At 37.4% G+C, this 23,835-nt stretch overlaps 1 protein-coding gene across 1 annotated transcript in view; it reads right to left on the bottom strand.

Annotated features, from left to right (window-relative positions):
• Window positions 1–23,292, bottom strand: part of ACTR1A (actin related protein 1A) — a 28,541-nt gene extending 5,249 nt beyond the window's left edge. The window contains exons 1-10 of the mRNA XM_053692468.1: window positions 23,195–23,292; window positions 15,324–15,388; window positions 15,162–15,237; window positions 14,877–15,002; window positions 14,096–14,220; window positions 5,920–6,136; window positions 4,278–4,370; window positions 3,502–3,676; window positions 1,642–1,703; window positions 1,260–1,300 (exon numbers count right to left, since the gene is read on the bottom strand). Coding sequence (XP_053548443.1) covers window positions 1,260–1,300; window positions 1,642–1,703; window positions 3,502–3,676; window positions 4,278–4,370; window positions 5,920–6,136; window positions 14,096–14,220; window positions 14,877–15,002; window positions 15,162–15,237; window positions 15,324–15,388; window positions 23,195–23,242 — 1,028 coding nt within the window. The 5' untranslated portion in view covers window positions 23,243–23,292. The remainder of the gene's footprint in view (window positions 1–1,259; window positions 1,301–1,641; window positions 1,704–3,501; window positions 3,677–4,277; window positions 4,371–5,919; window positions 6,137–14,095; window positions 14,221–14,876; window positions 15,003–15,161; window positions 15,238–15,323; window positions 15,389–23,194) is intronic.
• Between the last annotated feature and the right edge of the window lie 543 nt (window positions 23,293–23,835).

Raw genomic sequence — 23,835 nt, 5'->3', positions numbered from 1 at the left:
TATTTCATGCCACCATTTCACCGCCAAATGCGATCAAATAAAAAAAAAAGTTACATTTTTCACAATTTTAGGTTTCTCACTGAAATAATTTACAAACAGCTTGTGCAGTTATGGCACAAATGGTTGTAAATGCTTCTCTGGGATCCCCTTTGTTCAGAAATAGCAGACATATATGGCTTTGGCATTGCTTTTTGGTATTTAGAAGGCCGCTAAATGCCGCTGCGCATCACACGTGTATTATGGCTAGCAGTGAAGGGGTTAATTAGGTAGCTTGTAGGGAGCTTGCAGGGTTAATATTAGATTTAGTGTAGAGCTCAGCCTCCCACCTGAAACATCAGACCCCCTGATCCCTCCCAAACAGCTCTCTTCCCTCCCCCACCCCACAATTGTCCCCGCCATCTTAAGTACTGGCAGAAACTCTGCCAGTACTAAAATAAAAGGTATTTGGCCCTTTTTTAAAAAAAAAAAAAAAAAGAAGCATATTTACATATGCTGATGTGTACGATCCCCCCTTAGACCCCAACCTCACTGATCCCCCCTAAAAAGCTCTATAACCCTCCCACTCTAACTTAATGGGCGCCATCTTGGGTACTGGCAGCTGTCTGCCAGTACCCAGTTTAGAAGAAAAAAATGTTTTTTTTTTACATTTATTAAAACGTTTCTGTAGTGTAGCTTCCCCCCACACAAAACCAACCCCCCACCCCTCCATGATCACTTTTTGTGCTTTTGCACAAACAAGATTAGGTCTTATTTATTAAAACATTTTCCGTAGTGTAGCGGTTCCCACCCGCTCCCGCCCCGTGCACGCGCCCGCCCGCCACCCTCCGTGCACGCGCGCGCGCCCATGCGCGCCCCCGACGATCCCGCCCCCCTTGACGTCATGCGGCACACCGATGGCCGCCCACCCGCCTCCCAAGTCGGCTCCCACCCACCAACGAAACCGGCCATCGATGTCCGGTGCAGAGAGGGCCACAGAGTGGCTCTCTCTGCATCGGATGGCCGTAAAAGGTTATTGCAGGATGCCTCCATATCGAGGCATCACTGCAATAACCGGAAAGCAGCTGGAAGCGAGCAGGATCGCTTCCAGCTGCTTTCCACACCGAGGACGTGCAGGGTACGTCCTCAGGCGTTAACTGCCTTTTTTTTGAGGACGTACCCTGCACGTCCTCGGTCATTAAGGGGTTAAATAACTGCACATAAATACAGCACCTTGGTATTTACAACAAACTAAGCAATTAAAAAGAAGTGTGACTACTTACCCAATCCACGTGGAATATAATCGTTCTTGAGGAGCAGATATCTAAAACCAGAAGATATACTTAGTCAACAGTCAAAAAAGTAAATTCTCAAATTCTTTATAGAGTTTGCAATTTTAAGACCATCAACCCTGCACTACTGTGTGTTTAACCCCTGGTAAGGGGTTAAACACATAGTAGAAATCCCGCTGAAGACCTGCAGAGCATTGCTGGCCCCAAGCAGAACCTCTACTGTGCATGTAACACATTTTTAAAGCACTGTAATATATTTTGAAATAATTCTCTTTCAGGTGTCCCTTTCATTAAAAAAAAATATAATATGTTCTAATGTGTGAGGAGTATATAAGACTGATAGAAAGGAATAGAAAGTACAACACAAAAGTACCCTTATTTTAACATCTTTTGGTGCTAATTTCTTCACTTCACTCAGAAGTCTGTCGCCAAAACCTGAAACGACAGGAAGTAGTCACAACATTGCATGTAGTACATTTGGCATTTCAGCAAGAAGACAAGGCTAACAGAAAAATCACCTGCTTTTAATTTTTAGTTAATGACATATTATAGAACATTTACTGATCTAGAAATTCTCTGTACTTAAAGGGATATGAAACCCAATTTTTTTTCTTTTTTCACGATTCAGATAGAGCATGCAATTTTAAGCAACTTTCTAATTTTCTCCTATTATCATTTTTTCTTTATTCTCTTTGTATCTTTATTTGAAAAAGCAGGAATGTAAGCTTAGAAACAGGGCCCATTCTTGGTTCAGCACCTGGGTAGCTCTTGCTGATTGGGTTTCATATCCCTTTAACCCCTTGAGTGCTAAAGAAAGGCTCTGAGCCGTGGCAGAGTTTCCCACTCAGGTGCTAACAATGGCTCAGAGCCGTCGCTAGCACTCTCCCACCTTGAGGGAGATCTGGGGGCAGGCATTGCCGGGGCTTCATGTCATTGTGTGTGATGTCACCACGCAAAAAGTGATGACGTCACTGCGCAACTTTATAAAAAAAAAAAAAAGACAATGGACCGTATAGGGAAAGGGGGCATGCTGCTTAGAAGCCTATATCTCAGGCATCTAAGTAGCTACAGACCCCCAAGACCCACCATTGGAAAGGTAATCGCCTAACCTTTCAAACGGTATAAGTCTTGGGGATCTGAAAAAAAAAATAAAAAAAAAAAAAAAAAATACAAAACCCTCAATTCAGCTTAGCACCCAGATGGGAAAGTGCTTAGCACTCAAAGGGTTAAAGGACATAAAATACATTTACCAAAGCTATGTATATAAATATGGTGGAGGACAAAATATTTTATTATCAAGCTATATTGGCAGGGTTCCTTTGTTTAATGGAACCCAGAAATGCCTAATTATTAAAAAGACATGATATTGATATAATAAAAATGGTCTAATTTGTCAGAACATTTTATTATCACACAAATGTCCCTTGGTAATTACATATTTAACCCTCACAGTGGGTTAAACACATAATTAAAGTACCACTCAAGAGCTGTGATGTACTGCATCTCATGAACAGGATACAACTGATTAGCCAATTAGAACAGTATAGGCACAAAGCCGTTAATAATTGGCTGTATCATGCTCAGCAACGACTTGACAGCAGGCCTGATGTGCAAAGATAACTGTGTTTAACCGCGGGACATTCACACATTAATAATAATTTTGCATTAATATGTCCCTTTAAGAATTAGGCTTTAAAAGGGGAAAGTAAACACTTTTACATAAAGATATTTTTTGTTTGTCTTGCAATAAACTAATATACTATGTGAATTTGAAAATGTTGTTGCTCAATAGCTAAACACTACCCACCACTTGGCATATTTGGAACAGTAAATCTTTACTAGCGATAAGAAGACTGGCCTCGGTTATTATGTTAACAAAAATCTGACAATGTCTGCTAAAGCCAACAGATATATAGCAGGGTTAGGCCTGCCATGTGCAGTTTCAGTTGTCAGAATTGTAATTTTCAGACTTAAAATTATTGGAAAAGGGGGCAAAATAATAATAATACACTGCAAAGTTGTTTTACTATATATAAGTAAACATTTCATACTAAAATCTCACAAAGTGTTTTACTGTCCCTTTAACATATGAAAAAACTACTTAAATACCAGCGAGAACAAATGAAGCATTGTTAATATGTAACTATTAATAGAGAGATCTGATCGGTCCATGAGCATCTGACTAGTGAAGTGTTCAATAGTACCACTGTATGAATAAAAATGTAGACCAGACCTTTAAAAAGAGTGGATCCACCAGACAGAACAATATTGGAGAATAAAGTTCGCCTCAAATCCATGTCTGACTTCTGAATGGCGAATACTAAAACCTCGTGAATACCCTCACACTCCTCTCCAATTAGATCTGGCCGGAAAAGAAGTTCTGGAGCTCGGAATCGGGCTGGGCCGATCTGTGGATGAGCGAAGTAATTAGTAAAAAGTACAGCGTGTAAACACAAAGCATAATAGCGCCACACCCTTTTATCACACACACACACTGCTGAGTCATTTATATGGTTTACTTTTATCAAGAGTATTCACCAACTGTTGTGTCATCTGTACAACAAACATTTGTTTTCTGCTTAAAGGCTCTTTCTTGTGTAAACTTAATCGCCTAAATACTAGCACTCAAAGGGTTAAAGGACACAAACTCTCACAAAGGGGTTTAACACACAGTAGATGTTTTGCTCAGAACCCGCAGTGCGCTGCTGGTCTCAAGTGGAACCCGCCGCTGATCCAATCAGCAGCAGTAATGCATGCATCGATGGAGGCAACCTCAAGTGGATAGGTTCCCTGCCTAGCAACATTGTCCACCTACTGCTTATAAAATGGGAGCCAATGACAAATTAATAACAATATGACTTTTCAGTGCATTATTAAAGGGGGTTTAGTCAAGGTGTGTTATATACGTCCAAACATACACAAATAAACCACACAATCCTCATGCAAACTTGAGAGCATCTATCAGCAATTTCTTGTATCCGTCCTTTAAATAGTATGTTATATACAAACCTCAATAGTGCTCCCATCAGGTAAATAATACTGAGCTTTTTCAGTCTCCAAAGTCTCATCTTTTTGTGGATTTATGGACAGGTAACAAGCACGCTGGTTAATATAAGAAAAAAAAAGTTATGCATTAACAGTACATGAAATGGTTTGTACATACTAGTCTTATTTAATTTATTTTAGAACAGTAAAAAAGTCAAACTCAACAGCTCAATCATACCTCTGTTTTGCAGAGTAAATCAAACTACAATAAACCATACAGCTCCTGCATAAAAAAATAAGCTAGTTCTCCTGTCTAACAATGAAATGTATTGTGTATTTACTAACACAATACTTAGAATAGTGGACACCCCTACTAATTACTGAGTTCAGGTGTTTCAGCCACACCCATTGCTAACGAGTATACAATCCAGTGCACAGTCATGAGATCTCCAGACATATATAGTCTGTACAATGCATCATACTGATTAGCTCAGTGACTTTAAAAGTGACACTGTCATAAGATGCCCCCTTTGTCACAAGTCACTAAGTGAAATTTCTGCCCTGATAGATCTGCAGTGATCAACTGTGAAATTTGTATGAAGTGGAAGCGTCTAGGAGCAAAAACAGCCCACCCATGAAATAGTAGATAACGTGGGGCTGCTGAGTGCTGAAGCGCATAGCTCAAAGATTACCTATTATCTGTTGCATCACTCACTACAGAGTTCCAAACTGCCCCAGGAAGCAATATCAGCACAACAACTGTGTATCAGGAGCTTCATGAAATGGGTTTTTCTATGGCGGAGGGATAATGGTCTGGGACTGTTTTTCAGGGTTAATGGTCTGGGACTGTTTTTCAGGGTTTGAGCTAGGATCCACTGAAGGGCCATCTTAAAAAGGGACAGTAAAGTAAAAACTAAAATGTCATTCTTCAGATACAACAGGCAGTTTTAAATACTTCCTAATTTAAGTCTATTATCAAATTTTGTTTTGTTCTCTTGTTATTTTTTAAGAGTAGGCTCCAGCTTGGCACCAAACTGAACACATCAGGTGAGCCAATATTACAAGAGGTCTATATGTGCAGCGACCAATCACCATCTAGCTCCCAGTAGTGCATTGCTGCTCCTCTGCATACCTAGGTATGCTTTTCAAATAAAATTATACAAAAAGAACAGAGCAGATTTGATAATAGAAGTAAATTGGAAGGTTGTTTAAAACTACATACTCTATCTGAATCATGAAAAATTAATTTTTACTTTACTGTCCCTTTAATGCTACAGATACAAAGACGTTTTAGACAAGCAGCTGCTTCCAACTTAGCGGCAACAGTTTGGGGAAGGCCCTTTCCTGTTGCAGCATGATTGTTATTTAAAATTACTACTAGGTCAGATCTGTCTAAACAAAAAAGGAGCCAACATTTGCTTAACATTTAATATTTTCCTGTCCTTTAACTCAGGGCTCGACAAACCAAGGTGCCAGGGAGTCAAAGGCTCCTTTAAATGGTGCCCTGGTTTAGACTCCACAAGACACCCATGGGTCCCACCCTCCCATCTCCCCACGGGAGAGTCTAATTTAAAGATACACTTTGATTTATTTGCTGAGAAATCGTTTTTTTCATGTTAGGCTAGACCGCTTCAAAGGAAAGCAAATAAAGTAAAACATCACAAACCTCCTTGATGGTTTTCACAATCTCAAATTCAGCTGAAGTGTGGAAATCGTACCCTTCCTTTCTGAGGTAGAGGCGCAGGAATCGAGAAACATCTCGGCCTGCAATATCGATCCTCATTATGGAATGAGGCATTGCAAAGCCTTCGTAGATGGGAACTGCATGTGTCACTCCATCCCCAGAATCTAGTACAACGCCTGTCGTCCTTCCTGTGGCATAACTACAGTCAAAAAGAAAGAAAAAAACTTATGTTGGCACAGACTTGTCATACACCAAAACAATCATGCATATCTGACACACAATTATTGATTCCTGTATAAAACAAAATTAAATTTCTAAATTTTGCCACAAATACATTACAATTGTCTAGTACTACACAAAGATACAATTAGTTCACACTGACAAACTACAAGACCCCTAACTCACACTAAAAGACCAAAACTTTACAGCTTCCATTTGATATAGAATGACTTGCGCTTCTTATCTCACTTGAGTTACAGGGTATATAAATAAATGACAAAGCTGCAGGGTACAGGCTATTTTACAAAGAGGGGACATCAGCAATTAAAAAGATTGTAAAGTTTCTTATTTTAGTGAACAGTATATACAATTAGCGTTCAAAACAGGGGCACTTTCATTGATTATTATTTTTTATTTATAAGACCTTTTATTAGTAAAATATTTACCATCTAGAGATGGTAAACATTGCGCCGTTCCTCCGCCCGCACGTCGTAATTCATTTAGCCGAGTGATGACGAATCCGGCTTCATCCAATTGTTGCATGCCCCACAAGTTGGGCGCATGCAACGATTGGAAGAAGTCGGACTGCATAGAAAAGTATTTAAGTTGTAATTATGTTACCAACTGTTTGAAGAGTTTTGATATTGTAAAGCAGTACAGAAATAAACCCCTTGGGAAAAAAAACTGGTAGAATTTGTGTTTACGGTCTTTTGTACTGTGGCAGAACACTGGATGGAGTAAGGCAAAACTTACAAACGGTAAACTACAGCAACAGTAATGCATGTCTTTATTACAGCTAATTCAACAAATTACAGAGGATTTACCTCCTGTCACTAAAATATATATTTTGTTATTGCATTTAAAATAGGGAATTGTGAAATGTATACGTTTCCGGGGGTTTTGAGCCGAAAAATAATTTGTTTTGTGGAATATGTCACAGCCCAACAATAAAGTTGTTAAGAGTTATCCTCATTAAAGTGTCAGTAAAGTCAAAATTAAAATTTTAATATTTAGATAACCTTTGCAGTTTTAAACAACATTACAATTTACTTCTATGTTTTGCTCTTTTGAAATCTTTATTGAAATGTAAACCTAAGTAGGCTCACAGGAGCGTGCATGTGTCAGAAACTGTTATTGTAGAAATCATTAATAAACCAGTTATTGTTAGAGCTGGTGTCATGGGATTGTGAACAAGTATAGCAAATAACAGACATGCACTTGATGCTTCATATACATGTAGTATTTGCAAAGTATAACATTGCTACAAACATTGTTGCAAACACACCTGCAATACAAGTGCTAAAAGACACATGCACACTCCAATCAGCCTACCTAGGTTTATTCTTCAACAAAAGATACTACGAGAATGAAGCAAGTTTGATAATAGAAGTTCACTTAAAAGTAATTTAAAATTGTATGCTCTGAATAAACCATAAAAGACTTATTTAATCGGCTCTGGATCAGCCCATGTTTTACCCTAACAGGGATCTATCTGAGGATTGACATCTCTTGAGAAAGCCCGGGCGTTCATCCGGCTAAACGAGTTGAGTATTGTGTCCCACATGAGTACCAGTAGGAGGTTGGCGAGGCTGACGTGTGCCGTAAGCTGGGAGTTTAAATACTGAACTGTCGGTAATCACAAATACGGACTTGATCGGATCAGACCGGGACCACCTTTTGATGCAAGGGACTTTCATTTCTTCACGTCTAGTAAATGCACATGTACTAGCGTGATGTTTTAATCATTAAAATACTACTTTGAATCGAGGATTGCGCTGTCTCTCTCTCTCTTTGTATCTTTTAGATAAAGTTTCATTTTAACCTTACCGTCCCTTTAAATCAGATAACTTCTTGGCAAATGAGTAAGTTGCATACAAAATCAATCACGGTTTCAAAATCAAAACAAAATGGTATGAACCTTTTTATTAAAAAAAAAAAAAAATTTTATGTTTTAATAGTAACTTTTCATATGTATAACACAGTTTATTATTTAAATGTCCCCTTTAAATTTAAGATTTTATTTAATCCAAATGATATAATTATTCTGCAAGAATAAAATACCAGAAATACTAACTAAGAACCATTAATAATCAAAGCAGGTCAAGTATCTAGAAAATTCCTCTAACTGCATGGAATACACAAAAAGTATCCTCTCCAAACAATGGCTGCTTATGACCAGCCCAGAGGCAGAACCTTTTTTGCAGGTCTTTTTAAAATTAAAGGGATAGTAAACTCACTATTGACCGAATATATGATCAATCTTGTTCATTCTTCTTAAATGTGCACACAAATTTTCACTTTATACGGTATATAGCCATTTACTTACAATGACATAATAAATAATATCTCTGTTCCGTTAAATCACCAGCCCTCCGTGACGTCATATTCTTTTTGCCGTCTTTTGTCCAATCATCAAGCCTGTCACAAGACAGGCTTCCTTCAATGCAATTGGATTCGCGCATGCGCATTAACGTGCAATCCGAGCAATCCTAACATCGAGCGAGCAAACCCTCTCACGTGTAGAGAGGGTGGAGACCAGATCAAAGCAGACAATATTCAGTGAAACATCTAAGAGAGGCGGAGAGATGCGGCGCAACAAGGTTTTGATAATGTATTAAAATTTACATTAAAATACATCAAAAAATAATGAATTGATAATGCGGTTTAATACTTATTATATAAACTAATCTAAATATGTAATTTGCAAATAACGGAGTTTACCATCACTTTAAATACCATTTTAAATAAGGCAGTTATACTAAAGCACCAGCTCAATTGCAATATACTGAATAACTGGAGAATAAAGAATTGTTTTTAAGTTTTATATATTAATTTACAGCAGGTAAAATCAATCAATGCCCTGCTGCTTTGCAGTGCTATCCCGTATTTGTTTTGGCTGCACTGTGTTAACCCCTTAATGACCGCAGCACTTTTCCATTTTCTGTCCGTTTGGGACCAAGGCTATTTTTACATTTTTGCGGTGTTTGTGTTTAGCTGTAATTTTCCTCTTACTCATTTACTGTACCCACACATATTATATACCGTTTTTCTCGCCATTAAATGGACTTTCAAAAGATACCATTATTTTCATCATATCTTATAATTTACTATAAAAAAAATGATAAAATATGAGGAAAAATTGAAAAAAAAAACACTTTTTTTAACTTTGACCCCCAAAATCTGTTACATATCTACAACCACCAAAAAACACCTATGCTAAATAGTTTCTAAATTTTGTCCTGAGTTTAGAAATACCCAATGTTTACATCTTCTTTGCTTTTTTTGTAAGTTATAGGGCCATAAATACAAGTAGCACTTTGCTATTTGCAAACCACTTTTTTTTCAAAATTAGCGCTAGTTACATTGGAACACTGATATCTTTCAGGAATCCCTGAATATCCATTGACATGTATATATTTTTTTTTAGTAGACAACCCAAAGTATTGATCTAGGCCAATTTTGGTATATTTCATGCCACCATTTCACCGCCAAATGCGATCAAATAAAAAAAATCGTTCACTTTTTCACAATTTTTTTTCACAAACTTTAGGTTTCTCACTGAAATTATTTACAAATAGTTTGTGCAATTATGGCACAAATGGTTGTAAATTCTTCTCTGTGATCCCCTTTGTTCAGAAATAGCAGACTTATATGGCTTTGGTGTTGCTTTTTGGTAATTAGAATGCCACTAAATGCCACTGCGCACCACACGTGTATTATGCCCAGCAGTGAAGGGGTTAATTAGGGAGCATGTAGGGAGCTTGTAGGGTTAATTTTAGCTTTAGTGTAGTGTAGTAGACAACCCCAAGTATTGATCTAGGCCCATTTTGGTATATTTCATGCCACCATTTCACCGCCAAATGCGATCAAATTAAAAAAAAACGTAAAATATTTCACAATTTTAGGTTTCTCACTGAAATCATTTACAAACAGCTTGTGCAGTTATGGCACAAATGGTTGTAAATGCTTCTCTGGGATCCCCTTTGTTCAGAAATAGCAGACATATATGGCTTTGGCGTTGCTTTTTGGTATTTAGAAGGCCGCTAAATGCCGCTGCGCATCACACGTGTATTATGGCTAGCAGTGAAGGGGTTAATTAGGTAGCTTGTAGGGAGCTTGCAGGGTTAATATTAGATTTAGTGTAGAGCTCAGCCTCCCACCTAAAACATCAGACCCCCTGATCCCTCCCAAACAGCTCTCTTCCCTCCCCCACCCCACAATTGTCCCCGCCATCTTAAGTACTGGCAGAAAGTCTGCCAGTACTAAAATAAAAGCTATATATATTTTTTTTAATGATTTTTTTAAGCATATTTACATATGCTGCTGTGTACTATCCCCCCTTAGCCCCCAACCTCACTGATCCCCCCCCAAACAGCTCTATCCCCTCCCACTCTAACTTAATGGGCGCCATCTTGGGTACTGGCAGCTGTCTGCCAGTACCCAGTTTAGAAGAAAAAAAATGGTTTGTTTTTTTAATTTTTTGAAATTTTCTGTAGTGTAGCTTCCCCACACACAAAACCAACCCCCCCACCCCTCCACGATCGTTTTTTGTGCTTTTGCACAAACATGATTAGCCAGGTTTTATTAAATACTTTTCCGTAGTGTAGCGGTTCCCACCCGCTCCCGCCCCGTGCACGCGCCCGCCCGCCACCCACCGTGCACGCGCGCGCGCCCCTGCGCGCCCCAGGCGGTCACGCCCCCCATACCCCCCCCCCGTGACATCACGCGGCACACCGATGGCCGCCCACCCGCCTCCCAATTCGGCTCCCACCCACCAACGATACCGGCCATCGATGTCCGGTGCAGAGAGGGCCACAGAGTGGCTCTCTCTGCATCGGATGGCCATGTGAGGTTATTGCAGGATGCCTCCATATCGAGGCATCACTGCAATAACCGGAAAGCAGCTGGAAGCGAGCAGGATCGCTTCCAGCTGCTTTCCACACCGAGGACGTGCAGGGTACGTCCTCAGGCGTTAACTGCCTTTTTTTTGAGGACGTACCCTGCACGTCCTCGGTCATTAAGGGGTTAAGGAAAACGTTCACAATGCAACCAGAGCAAAGCACTGTTTAAAGAGAACAGCTGTTGTGGAGCAGTGCTACAAAGCAAAAGTGCTAATAGTTCCCTCATGTGTCACATTCTCTCTCTGGACATGCTGCATTTTCTGTGATGACATCTCAGATCACTGCATGTTCTGCCTTGGGGATGACCAGCACTGCCATTTTCAAGTGCTTAGAATAAACAATGGTGGCTCGGTAATCCCACAGAAAAGTAATTTAAAACTAGAATTATTATTGGTACCCGTATAAAAACTGAAATAGACCAACTTGTTGAGCACACACAGATTAAACCAATTATCTGACATGTTTCACACCACTTCATGGTGCTTTATTAAAGACATCAAACCTCCTTTGCATGACACTTTTATGTTCATAGACCCCTCCCCTTGTGGCAGAGGTCTTTAGAGTGGCTTGTTTTTTTTAAGGGGATGTACTGGAACAATTGTATATTTAAGGTGGTATAAATATTTAAGTTCATAATTTCACATTAATTATGAAAATTTTATTATAGGAAGGTTAATATTCCAACAAAACTCTGTTCCTTTAAAACAGTTATTGATATACATACTATCTTTTTCCACACATTAACTACTTAGATACAACGATACACATACTCAATATATTAAAAACATTTAAGACCAATATAAAAGGTTTTATATTGAGGTCAGTGTTTTATTATTAGCACAAACTACTTTAGACTCAATTACTACTTTATATCTTTATCAGTGGTATAATAATAGTTTTGATTTATTATACATTTCTTATTGGCACAAAAAAATATTCTCTTATGTATAAAAATATTTTAATAGAGGCAGAGAGAGGGGGATTTAACCAACCCCCCCCTTTCTTTATTATTATAATTATTATTATTAATAAAACACATAAGTAAAGAACATATGGCGGAAGGATAGTAAATATTTGGTTAAATACCTAAATAACCAAACACTGAACATTCTACTTCTGCAGTATATTTAATAATGGTTTAAATTTAATTACAAAGAGCATTAGTTGAGTTTGGATTTTGTATTACTTAGTAGCATATTAAGACTGATGTACGCATTATTATGAATGCATTATTTTTACTGTGAAATGTAACCGTTGCTGATCATAATTTTCTATTTATCATTAAAATTGTGGAAAATCCAATAACTATTAAAAAATTTAGGCACCCCTGACAATTTCCATGATTTTCATTTATAAATAATTGGGTGTTTGGATTAGCAATTTCATTTTGATCTATCAAATAGCTGAACGACACCGTAATATTTCAGTAGTGAAATGAGGTTTATTGGATTAACAGAAAATGTGCAATATGCATCAAAACAAAATTAGACAGGTGCATAAATTTGGGCACCCCAACAGAAATATTGCATCAATATTTAGTAGAGCCTCCTTTAGCAGAAATAACAGCCTCTAGACGCTTCCTATAACCTGTAATGAGTGTCTGGGATTCTAGATGAAGGTATTTTGGACCATTCCTCTTTGCAAAACATCTCCAGTTCAGTTAGGTTTGATGGTTGCCGAGCATGGACAGCCCCGCTTCAAATCACCCCACAGATTTTCAATGATATTCAGGTCTGGGGACTGGGATGGCTAATCCAGAACATTGTACTTGTTCCTCTGCATAAATGCCAGAGTAGATTTTGAGCAGTGTTTTGGGTCGTTGTATTGTTGAAATATCCAGCTCCGGTGTAACTTCAACTTTGTGACTAATTCCTCAACATTATTCTCAAGTATCTGCTGATATTGAGTGGAATCAGTGTGACCCTCAACTTTAACAAGATTCCCAGTACCGGCACTGGCCATACAGCCCCACAGCATGATGGAACATCCACCAAATTTTACTGTGGGTAGCAAGTGTTTGTCTTGGAATGCTGTGTTCTTTTGCCGCCATACATAACACCCCTTGTTATGAACAAATAACTCAATCTTTGTTTCATCAGTCCCCAGCACCTTCTTCCAAAATGAAGCTAGCTTGTCCAAATGTGCGTTTGCATACCTCAAGCGACCCCGTTTGTGGCGTGTATGCAGAAAAGGCTTCTTCAGCATCACTATCCCATACAGCTTCTCCTTGTGCAAAGTGCGCTGAATTGTTGAACGATGCACAGTGACACCATCTGCAGCAAGATGATGCTGTAGTTCTTTGGAGGTGGTCTGTGGGCTGTTTTTGACTGTTCTCGCCATCCTTTGCCTCTCCGATATTTTACTTGGCCTGCCACTTCTGGCTTTAATAAGAACTGTGCCTGTGGTCTTCCATTTCCTCACTATGTTCCTCACAGTGGACACTGACAGCTTAAATCTCTGCGATAGCTTTTTGTAGCCTTCCCCTAAACCATAATGTTGAACAATCTTTGTTTTCAGGTCATTTGAGAGTTGTTTTGAGGCTTCCATGTTGCCACTCTTCAGAGGAGAGTCAAAGAGAACAACAACTTGCCACTGGCCACCTTAAATACCTTTTCTCATGATTGGATGCACCTGTCTATGAAGTTCAAGGCTTAATGGGCTCACCAAACCAATTGTGTGTTCCAATTAATCAGTTCTAGGTAGTTACAGGTATTCAAATCAACAAAATGACAAGGGTGCCCAAATTTATGCACCCGTCTAATTTTGTTTTGATGCATATTGCACATTTTCTGTTAATCCAATAAACCTTATTTCACTACTGAAATATTACGGTGTCGTTCAGCTATTTGATAGATCAAAAATGAAAATTGCTGATCCAAAACACCCAATTATTTATAAATGAAAATAATGGAAATTGTCAGGGGTGCCTAAACTTTTGCATACGTATATCTTAGATTACAATTACACACAAAAAAAAAAAAAAAAAAATGCAATAATGCGCCATTGGGCATCAACTATAAAAACGCACAGATACTCACAGGCTGAGCACTGCCTGCATGGAGATAAAAAGAGCAGGTACATTAAATGTCTCAAAGAAAACTTCTGCAGCTCGTTCACGATTCTTCCTAGGATTCAGGGGAGCCTCTGTCAACAAAACGGGATGCTACGGAGTACAAACAAATACATCATTAAAGCAGACGTTTAACTGGAAGATTAAACAGCTTGTGTTTTTAATAAAATTGTTGTTATCTCCAGGGTTCCAAAGTAAGAAAAAAAGCAAATAAATGTAATACTCTAAACAACAAACTTTTTTTGCAAAAAATACAAAGTTCCTACAAAGTAGGTCATACAGCACATTTGCGTAAATTTATAAATTTTACTAAAATATTCTTTTCGCAAAACAAAGAATACCAAACATTTCTATATTCATCATATCCAGATCGACCATCAAAAAAATAAACTATATATAGTGACCAACTACTCTCATAATCATATCAAATTTGTAACATGGACAAAAACATGATGGTAAACATACTAGATGTGTGCATTCAGCAGTTTTGTTCACTGCCGAGTGCGGAAGTAGGAAGCTCTTTTCACTGCCGAATATCCTCTTGTGCAAGGTAAACACACCAAGTTCTGGTTTTGCCCAGATTTTAAAGTCTTTCACTTGCACAATAGGATATTAGGCTCCGAAAAGAGCTGAATACGGAAAATAGCTTTATACTTCCGTATTCGGCAGTGAACGAAACTACCGAACGCACACATCTAAAAACATACTAGAAAACTACTTATATATTAATATATGGCATTTCATTTTACCTCTTCAGAGAAAGTCTGCAGCTGATCTTTTGAATAAACATACTGCCAAATCCGCTCCATGTCATTCCAGTCCTTTACAATTCCATGTTCCATTGGATATCGTATAGATAGTAGACCCCTATGCTCCTACAAGAATTTAAAAAAAAAAGTTTTAATGATGACATAAAAACAATAAATACATTAAAAACAAAAACAAAACCTTCTCTAAAACAATGGATACAAGAATCTACTGTTTACTAAAATAAACAGTTAATACAATTGTGTATTTTCTGCATATAATTTTACCTCTGCTTTTGGTCCAATAAATAAATCACCTTCCAGTGCACCTGCCATGACTCGAATATGTTTAGGTCTTCCGACACTAAAGGAGAATACAAACATCAGTTCATTCAATCAAATGACCTAATATGTTTTTAACTACAATGAATAGATAATCTGGGTACGTACTAGTTTGGAAAGCAGTATTTTGGGATTTGATCACCAGCAAATCCAGCCTTAATGACTCCAGAGCCCTGCACAAAAAAATAAACAAATAAAATAAATCCTAACAGACTTAAAACATGCATAATCAGATGATCAAGTAATTACATCAAGTTAGTTGTAGGCTTGTAGGTGCATAATACAATCCAACATTAAAGGGACATAATGCCTCAGGAGCAGTAATGCACTACTGGGTGCTAGCTGGTGATTGATGGCTGCTCATATATGCTCCTTGTCATTTACTCACCCATGTGTTCAGCTAGCTCCCAGTAGTGCACTACTGCTCGTTCAACATAGGATATAAAGAGAATCAAAGGGACATTATACACTCAATTTTTCTTTGCATAAATGTTTTGCAGATCCATTTATATAGCCCATACAGGGTTTTTTTTTTAAAAATGTATAGTTTAGCTTATTTTAAATAATATTTCTCTAATTTTCAGACTCCTAACCAAGCCCCAAAGTTTTAGGAGAATACCGAGGTATACCTACTCCACCTTGCTCCTATTTGTGTAAAGAGTATTTTCATATGCAGAGGAAGGGAGAGGGGGGCATTGTCTGTTTTTTCCTTAGTTACAGTGGGCTTTCCAGCTATCTTTTTAACAGAGCTAAACTGGGAACTTTTAAGTAAGTTTTTATAACGTTTAATGCTGTTTTTATATCTGTGCATATTATTCTTTATAGTAGTGTCTATTACATGCAGTTATTTGAAAATTGGTGTATACGGTCCCTTTAAGCAAATTTGATAATAGAAATACATTGGAAAGCTGTTTAAACTGGTAAGCTGTGTCTAAATCATGACAAGAAATAAGCAAAGACTGTAAGACAAACAGTAAAAGCTCTAGAGCTCTGCCTGTTAGTTATGCTCTGATGTTAACCACCTATATGCGAGGTGATCCTCAGGACAGGCAGCCTTTAGAGTTATGTGATAAAAGATGTACAGAGAGGGAAGGTAAGGGAATGGAAATGAGACTTCTTAAAGAGATATGAAACCCAAAATGTTTGCTTTGTGATTCAGACAGAACATGTCGTTTTAAAAAAAGTTTCCAATTTACTTCTATTATTAAAAGGGACAGTCTAGTCCAAAATAAACTTTCATGATTTAAATAGGGCATGCAATTTTAAACAACTTTCCAATTTACTTGTATCACCAATCTTGCTTTGTTCTCTTGGTATTCTTAGTTGAAAGCTAAACCTAGGTAAGCTCATATGCTAATTTCTTAGACCTTGAAGGCCACCTCTTAAATGAATGCATTTTGACAGTTTTTCACTAGAGGGTGTTAGTTCATGTGTGTCATCTAGATAACATTGAGCTCACGCATGTGAATTTACCTAGGAGTCAGCACTGATTGGCTAAAACGCAAATCTGTCAAAAGAACTGAAATAAGGAGGCAGTCTCCAGAGGCTTAGATACAAGGTAATCACAGAGGTAAAACAAAGTGTATTAATATAACTGTGTTGGTTATGCAAAACTAGGGAATGGGTAATAAAGGGATTATCTATATTTTTAAAACAAAAATTCTGGTGTAGACTGTCCCTTTAAATCTGCTTTGTTCCCATGATATTCTGTTTTGAAGCGATACCTAGGTAGGCATCTGGCGCACTACATGGCAGGAAATAGTGCTGCCAGCTAGTGCAAATGGATAACATTTTTGCAAAACTGCTGCCATAATGTGCTCCAGAAATGGGCCGGCTCCTAAGCATATGTCCCTGCTTTTCAACAAAAGATACCAAAAAGAACATTTGTTAATAGAAGTATATTAGAAAGCAGTTTAAAAGTGCATGCTCTATCTGAAATAATGAAAGAAACAATTTTGGTTTTATATTCCATTAAGAATTTGATTAGGTTCCATAGATTTGGTCTATTCTTCCCCCCCAAATCCTTAAAGAGATATATCAGTAATTATAAAAGTTTGATTCATACTTTGTATTCAGGTAAACAGGACATGCAATCAAGTAAAAAGGGAAGATGATTTCACAGGATGGCAGGTATAGAAACATCTCCATTTCACCACAGGACTTTATTAAACTGCTACAAATTGTCTACCCTGGCAACATACTCAGTCTCTGAGGAACTCAATATAGAAGTTAAAATTAAAAGAAAGGTACTAGTGTCCTTGGCAGAAATCAGTAGGTGTCTATGCATATAGGGAGACCTTTTGCCCAAGAGATATAGAGAACATAGTGAAGTGCATCACTCTGAACAAAACATATCCAGGTACAAACCCCTTTATCCAAACTGCTTGGGGCCAGAAAAGGATTGTATTTCGCAATAGTTTGCATATCGCAATATTTGTTTATTTGCATCTGTGAAATGGGGCAGCATGGAGAGGGGATAGGATCAAGTGTAACACAACAACATCTTATGCCATTTAGGTAAACTTTACATTTCACAATATAGCTTATTCATGCAATCTAAAAGGTAGTTTTTAAATTATTGTGTATACATTGTACCATCAGGAAGATAGTACTGTAATCAAAAGGCCAATAGGTTTTTAAATAAATATAGCCTATCCTTTGCATTTTTTAACACAAAACAAACCAAAAAGGCAAATAGAGAAGGTTGTGACTTACTGGCAGGGAAAATGGTAATGTTTAATTATTTTAAAAAAAAAATATTAACCTGGATTTCTGAATAATTCTTGATTTTGGAATTACATATACATACATACATACATATATACATATATGTTCCATTTTTTACATTTGCCTGAGGAAACGACCACTGAGAAAGGCGTTGCAGCAAAAAAGATATTAAACAGTTTGTTTTAATAGCATTCTGGAAGTTGTCTTTATATGCCAACCAAGTTGTAGCTTACCATCTTTCCAATCAGTAAAAACCCGGTCTGGACGGGTGTGAAACAAGAGACAGTTCCTGCATCTACAGCAATCTTCAGCTAAAGGTATCTACAGCAATCTTCAGCTAAGGTACAGCTGACAGTGTACTAGCCACTGTATTAAAGGGACAATCTAAACCAGAATTGTTATTGTTTTAAAAGATAGATAATCCATTTTTTACCCATTCCCTAATTTTGCATAACCAACACAGTTATATTTATATATTTTTTACCTCTGTAATTATCTTGTATCTAAGCCTCTGCAAACTGCCCCTTTATTTCAGTTCTTTTGACAGACTTGCAGTTTAGCCAATCAGTGATGGCTCCCAGGTAACTTCACGTGCATGAGCACAGTGTTATCTATATGAAAAACATGAACTAACACCCTCTAGTGGTGAAAAACCTGTTAAAATGCATTCTTAAGAGGCGGCCTTCAAGGTCTAAGAAATTAGCATATGAACCTCCTAGGTTAAGCTTTCAACTAAGAATACCAAGAGAACAAAGAAAAATTGGTGATAAAAGTAAATTGGAAAATTGTTTAAAATTACATGCCCTATCTGAATCATGAAAGGTTTTTTTTGGACTAGACTGTCCCTTTAAGTGATAGCTTGCGTTCAAGCACCGGTCACAGTACTGTGCAACGTCTTCTTGTGAGCATATTACCATTTGTGCGTTAAGAAATCCAGCAATCCATAATACACTATGAGGCGCACTCTTCTTTTTTCTCCATACATACATATACCTCTGCAAGTTTTTCTTCAAACACATCAAATACCTGATGTCTAGGCTCTTGTATAGAAGCCAGAAAATCTATGTATAGTTATTAAGAGAATACAATAAAATAACTGTAGGAATGTTCCTTCTCTGTGGTTCTCATTTTATAAGTTGGTAGATTTTATATCAATAAAACTACTTTGCACTGAAGGAATTTCACAACAGTATTCCAGACGACACTCGTCTACCTTTTTTTCACCTCACATTTACACTTTTGCACATGCTAAGATCACATATTAATAAATATGGCAGTTTCTTGGTTTAGCCTAAACCACATTTATTTATTTTAAATGTGAAACTTATACACAATTAAAATACAATAATCAGAATATTAAAATTATGCTCTAAAGATTTTATCTAAGATTTATTTGTCCATTGTATTTTGAGAGACCATAAATAATCCTAAAACTTGCACTTATGACTTTCATGTGGATATTCACGTAGGAAAGTGATGTAATACAATAGGCTATAATGGCTGCTCTTTAGACTTTATTCAAGGTGAAACAGAATCCATAATTATTGTATACTGTTGAATCATTATTTCTGATAAACCTTCTTGCCTTGCCCGGTGCACCACAGACATTAAAAGCCTTCTAAGACAGAGCATATGGGTGCAGACACCACCACAGTTTTATCAATTTACTTGCAGTATTCTGACTGAGAAGTCAATTAACTGATTTTTTTATTTTAAAAGGGACATGAAACTCACAATTTTTCTTTCATGATTCAGATAGAATGTACAATTTTAAACAACTTTCCTATTTACTTTGAATATCTAATTAGCCTAATTCTCTTGCTATCCTTTGTCAAAGGAGCAGTAATTTGCAGCCACCAATCAGCAGCTTCTGAGTCTACCTAGGTATATTTTTTAATAAAGAGAACAAAACAAATTAGATAATAGAAATAAATTGGAAAGTTATTTAAAAATTGCAAGCTCTGTCTAAATTGTGAAAGAAAAAAAAAAAACGTGGTTTTCATTTCCCTTTAAATCACTGGTTTTCCAACCTGTCCTGAGGCCTCCCCAACAGGCCAGGTTTCCAGGATTACCTTGGATGAGAGCAGGTAAAATAACAATGCTTAGTAATCAGCTGATTATTTTACCTGTGCTCCAGTTCAGATATTCTCAAAATGTGGCCTGTTAGGGAGGTCTGAGGACAGGTTTGAAAACCAGTGCTTTAAATAAATAGCTGTGAATATAAAAATGTAGCAATATTCTATATTATTACATTTTGAGGTTCACTGCAGAGTGACTATGTAAACGAGAAGAAAGTTACAGCTTGTTTTGTCTTGAAGAGGAGAAAATTAACAAATTATCTTTTTTTTTTTACTGCTGTATATTTTTTTTCTCCTTTATGTTCTAGCATTGGCACCTTGGGATATTTAGACATGCCAATCTAGTGTTAAAGGGACACTGTACTATATGTTATCAGTCATCCATATGAAGCATATTTAAACCATATGGACAGCAGTCTAACAGACACTAGCCTACAGCTGATGATAAGTATTGTACCTGCTGTTATAATACCGTATATAAATTACGTGCAGTGTTTTTCCCTTTTTCTTCTGTTGAAGTGCGCAATAGACAGGAATTTGATTTGACTCACCTGCTATTTCACGTTAAGTTTTGTAACCACTGTGCACAGTAGGTAGTTTATATATATTGTAAACTATTTCAATTAAGTAAATTGTTTATTGGACTAAGAGTGCTGTTGTGAGGTATCTTTTTTTTTTCTCTGTTGCTTTATTCTTAGTTTATTATATACCTCAGCAACGATATTATTGTATATCTTTTGTCCTAATACATAATAAGACCTGAGCATAGCAAACATTTGAGTTGATATGAAACAGCAATATCTAAGCAAATACACGTTTCACATTTATCTAATATACCAGTATCGGTATTACACTTCCTACTAATGCTCATTGGCGTATATTATTTTCTACTAATGCTCGTTGGCTTATATTACTTATGAGCATCAGCAGGGAGTACCCATCACCCAATGAGCATCAGCAGGGAGTACCCATCACCCAATGAGCATCAGCAGGGAGTACCCATCACCCAATGAGCATCAGCAGGGAGTACCCATCACCCAATGAGCATCAGCAGGGAGTACCCATCATCCAATGAGCATCAGCAGGGAGTACCCAACATCCAATGAGCATCAGCAGGGAGTACCCATCATCCAATGAGCATCAGCAGGAAGTACCCATCATCCAATGAGCATCAGCAGGGAGTACCCATCATCCAATGAGCATCAGCAGGGAGTACCCATCATCCAATGAGCATCAGCAGGAAGTACCCATCACCCAATGAGCATCAGCAGGAAGTACCTATCATCCAATGAGCATCAGCAGGAAGTACACAACTGATCCAGCTGCATTATTTTCACTTCAACTTTACAAAGATTTTAAATCACATTTTTTTAAATAAAATAAAGACATATGAAACCTAAAAATATTTATTTTGTGAATCAAACAGAGCATACAATTTTTTAAAAATATTCTAATGTACCTCTATTATCAAATTTGCTTTGTTATACCTAGGTAAGTGTCTGGAGCACTACATGGCAGGAAACATCTACTGTTCTTGCATATGGATAACATTCTTGCAAAACTGCTGCCACATAATGCTCCAGACATGTGCATGCTCCTTAACTTACGTCCCTGTTTTTCAACAAATGATATCTAGAGAGCAAAGAAAATTTGATAATAGGAGTAAATTAGAAAGTTGCTTAAAATGGTATGCTCTATCTGAATCATAAAATAAATATTTTGGGTTTCATATTACCTTTAAATGGACATGAAACCAGAAGGAACTTTCCGTTTATTTCTATTATTAAATTTGTTTCATTCTCTTGGTATGCTTTGTTGAAGGAGCAGCAACACACTGAGAGTTAGCTGAAAACAGGTGAGCCAATGGCAAGAGGCATCAATGTGCAGCCACCAATCAGCAGCTAGATCCCAGTAGTGCATTACTACTCCTGAGCCTACTTAGGAATGCATTTCAACAAAGTATACCAAGAGAACAAAGTAACAAGATAACAGAAGTAAACTGGAAAGTTGCTTCAAATTACATGATCTATCTGAACCATAAAAATGTCATTCTAACTTTACTGTCCCTTTAAGATGCTGATCTGTTATATTGATAACACAAAAAAGGCCAGTGTTAAAAAAAACAAACACTTTGTATTGCAATGTACATTCTAACAGTATCCTTGGACTGTCCCTTTAAGACATTCTTTTATATGGTCATGAATATTTAATTCTTTGTATCATGAATATAAAAAAGCAATTGCTTAACATTGTAAAATGTATAATTGTATTTATTGCAAGAACCTGACTGAAATAAATACAAAAAATGCATAGTGAAATTTAACTCTCTAAAGGCATCTTCTATGGGATTTGAGAAAGGGTGAATAGAAGCTGAAGGGTAAAGCTGACACCCAGTTTTATATTGTGGCCGGAAATGCAAAAAGAAATTTACAAGGGAACTGATATATATATATATATATATATATATATATATATATATATATATATATATATATATATATATATAAGAATTTGGGAATATGTAATATATAACTTTTCACGCTTTGGCTCCTGTTGTTTAATATAAATGCATACAAGTATCTCAAACAGGATGCTGTTACTGTACTACACAAACATAACGGGTCCAGCCTGTTTATACCTTGTCATCTCCATCTTTCCACACCCATAACACAACCCGCCTCCAAGCCCATTGACCAATCACACCCACTAAAGCGTCTATAGATCAATTGCTAATCCAATGGAAATCAAGGGTGCGGTTCAATGACATCATTCAGACCCACCCTTTTTCTTCTAGGTGACTGACACACAGTCTAGCCAATCAAATAGCAGGAACGTATCGTTTGCTACACCTTTTTGGTCCCCTAGGCGTGCACTGACGCTGCAGCAGGTTAGATTGAGTCACTCACTTCCATTCCGAAATAGAATGTTGTAAAACAAATATTAATGTAAATGTATCAACCAGGGAAACTTCACCATTTTAAAGCAAGGAGCTAATTAGCCTGTCCCTACTACCATCCACCCCTATAGACCCTCCAGCCTGACAGACGGGCGCGGTTACTATGACAAAGGGAAACTAATCCCTGCATCCCAAAGCCCAACTGTAAACGGACACTAGACGGAATCAAGGGTCCATGAAGCAACACGTAACAGACAACGGTTAACACATTTACTCACATTGTCAATAACCACAGGTTGGTTAGCGATCACATCGTATGACTCCATGGCGGCTTCCTCCTCCCAGGAGCTGACAGGCCGGCTCTTACTGTTGACTGCGCAGGCGCAAGATGGGAAGTAGGTCACATGGTGCAGCTGCGCATTGGTCCAGCTGTCAGCCAAGGGGTGGGGGTCACAGAGGCAATGGCATAAGGGGTGATGATGCTGTGGCAGCCTGTTTGGTTTATGCGAGTAGACGTGTGGGGTTAACTTTACTTCAATTACCACCAACGTATATTAGTATTATATGTACTGTATGCACTGTGCTGATGAGGTTAGACAGGGGCACCCAGTAAAAGGGGCTGGGCTAGATTCTGTAGACATCAGTATACATGTAAAACTTTGGGGCTTGGTTAGGAGTCTGAAATTCAGCTAAATGTTATTTAAAAAAAAAAAAGCAAAACTATACATTTTTACAAAAACACTACCAGATGAGCTATATAAATGGATTAGCTGCAAAACATTTATGCAAAGAAAAATCTAGTGTACAATGTGCCTTTAAAGTGAATGTCAACTTTCATGAATCAGTGCCCGTTTAAAAAACAAACAAAAAAACTATTAAAAACAGGGGCACTTTCATTCATGAAAGTTTACATTGCAAC

Source organism: Bombina bombina, chromosome 9 (genome assembly GCF_027579735.1).
Source record: "Bombina bombina isolate aBomBom1 chromosome 9, aBomBom1.pri, whole genome shotgun sequence".
Classification (NCBI taxonomy): Eukaryota; Metazoa; Chordata; class Amphibia; order Anura; family Bombinatoridae; genus Bombina; species Bombina bombina.
Note: the sequence above shows the minus strand (reverse complement) of the source record. Positions and strands in the feature narration are given on the sequence as shown.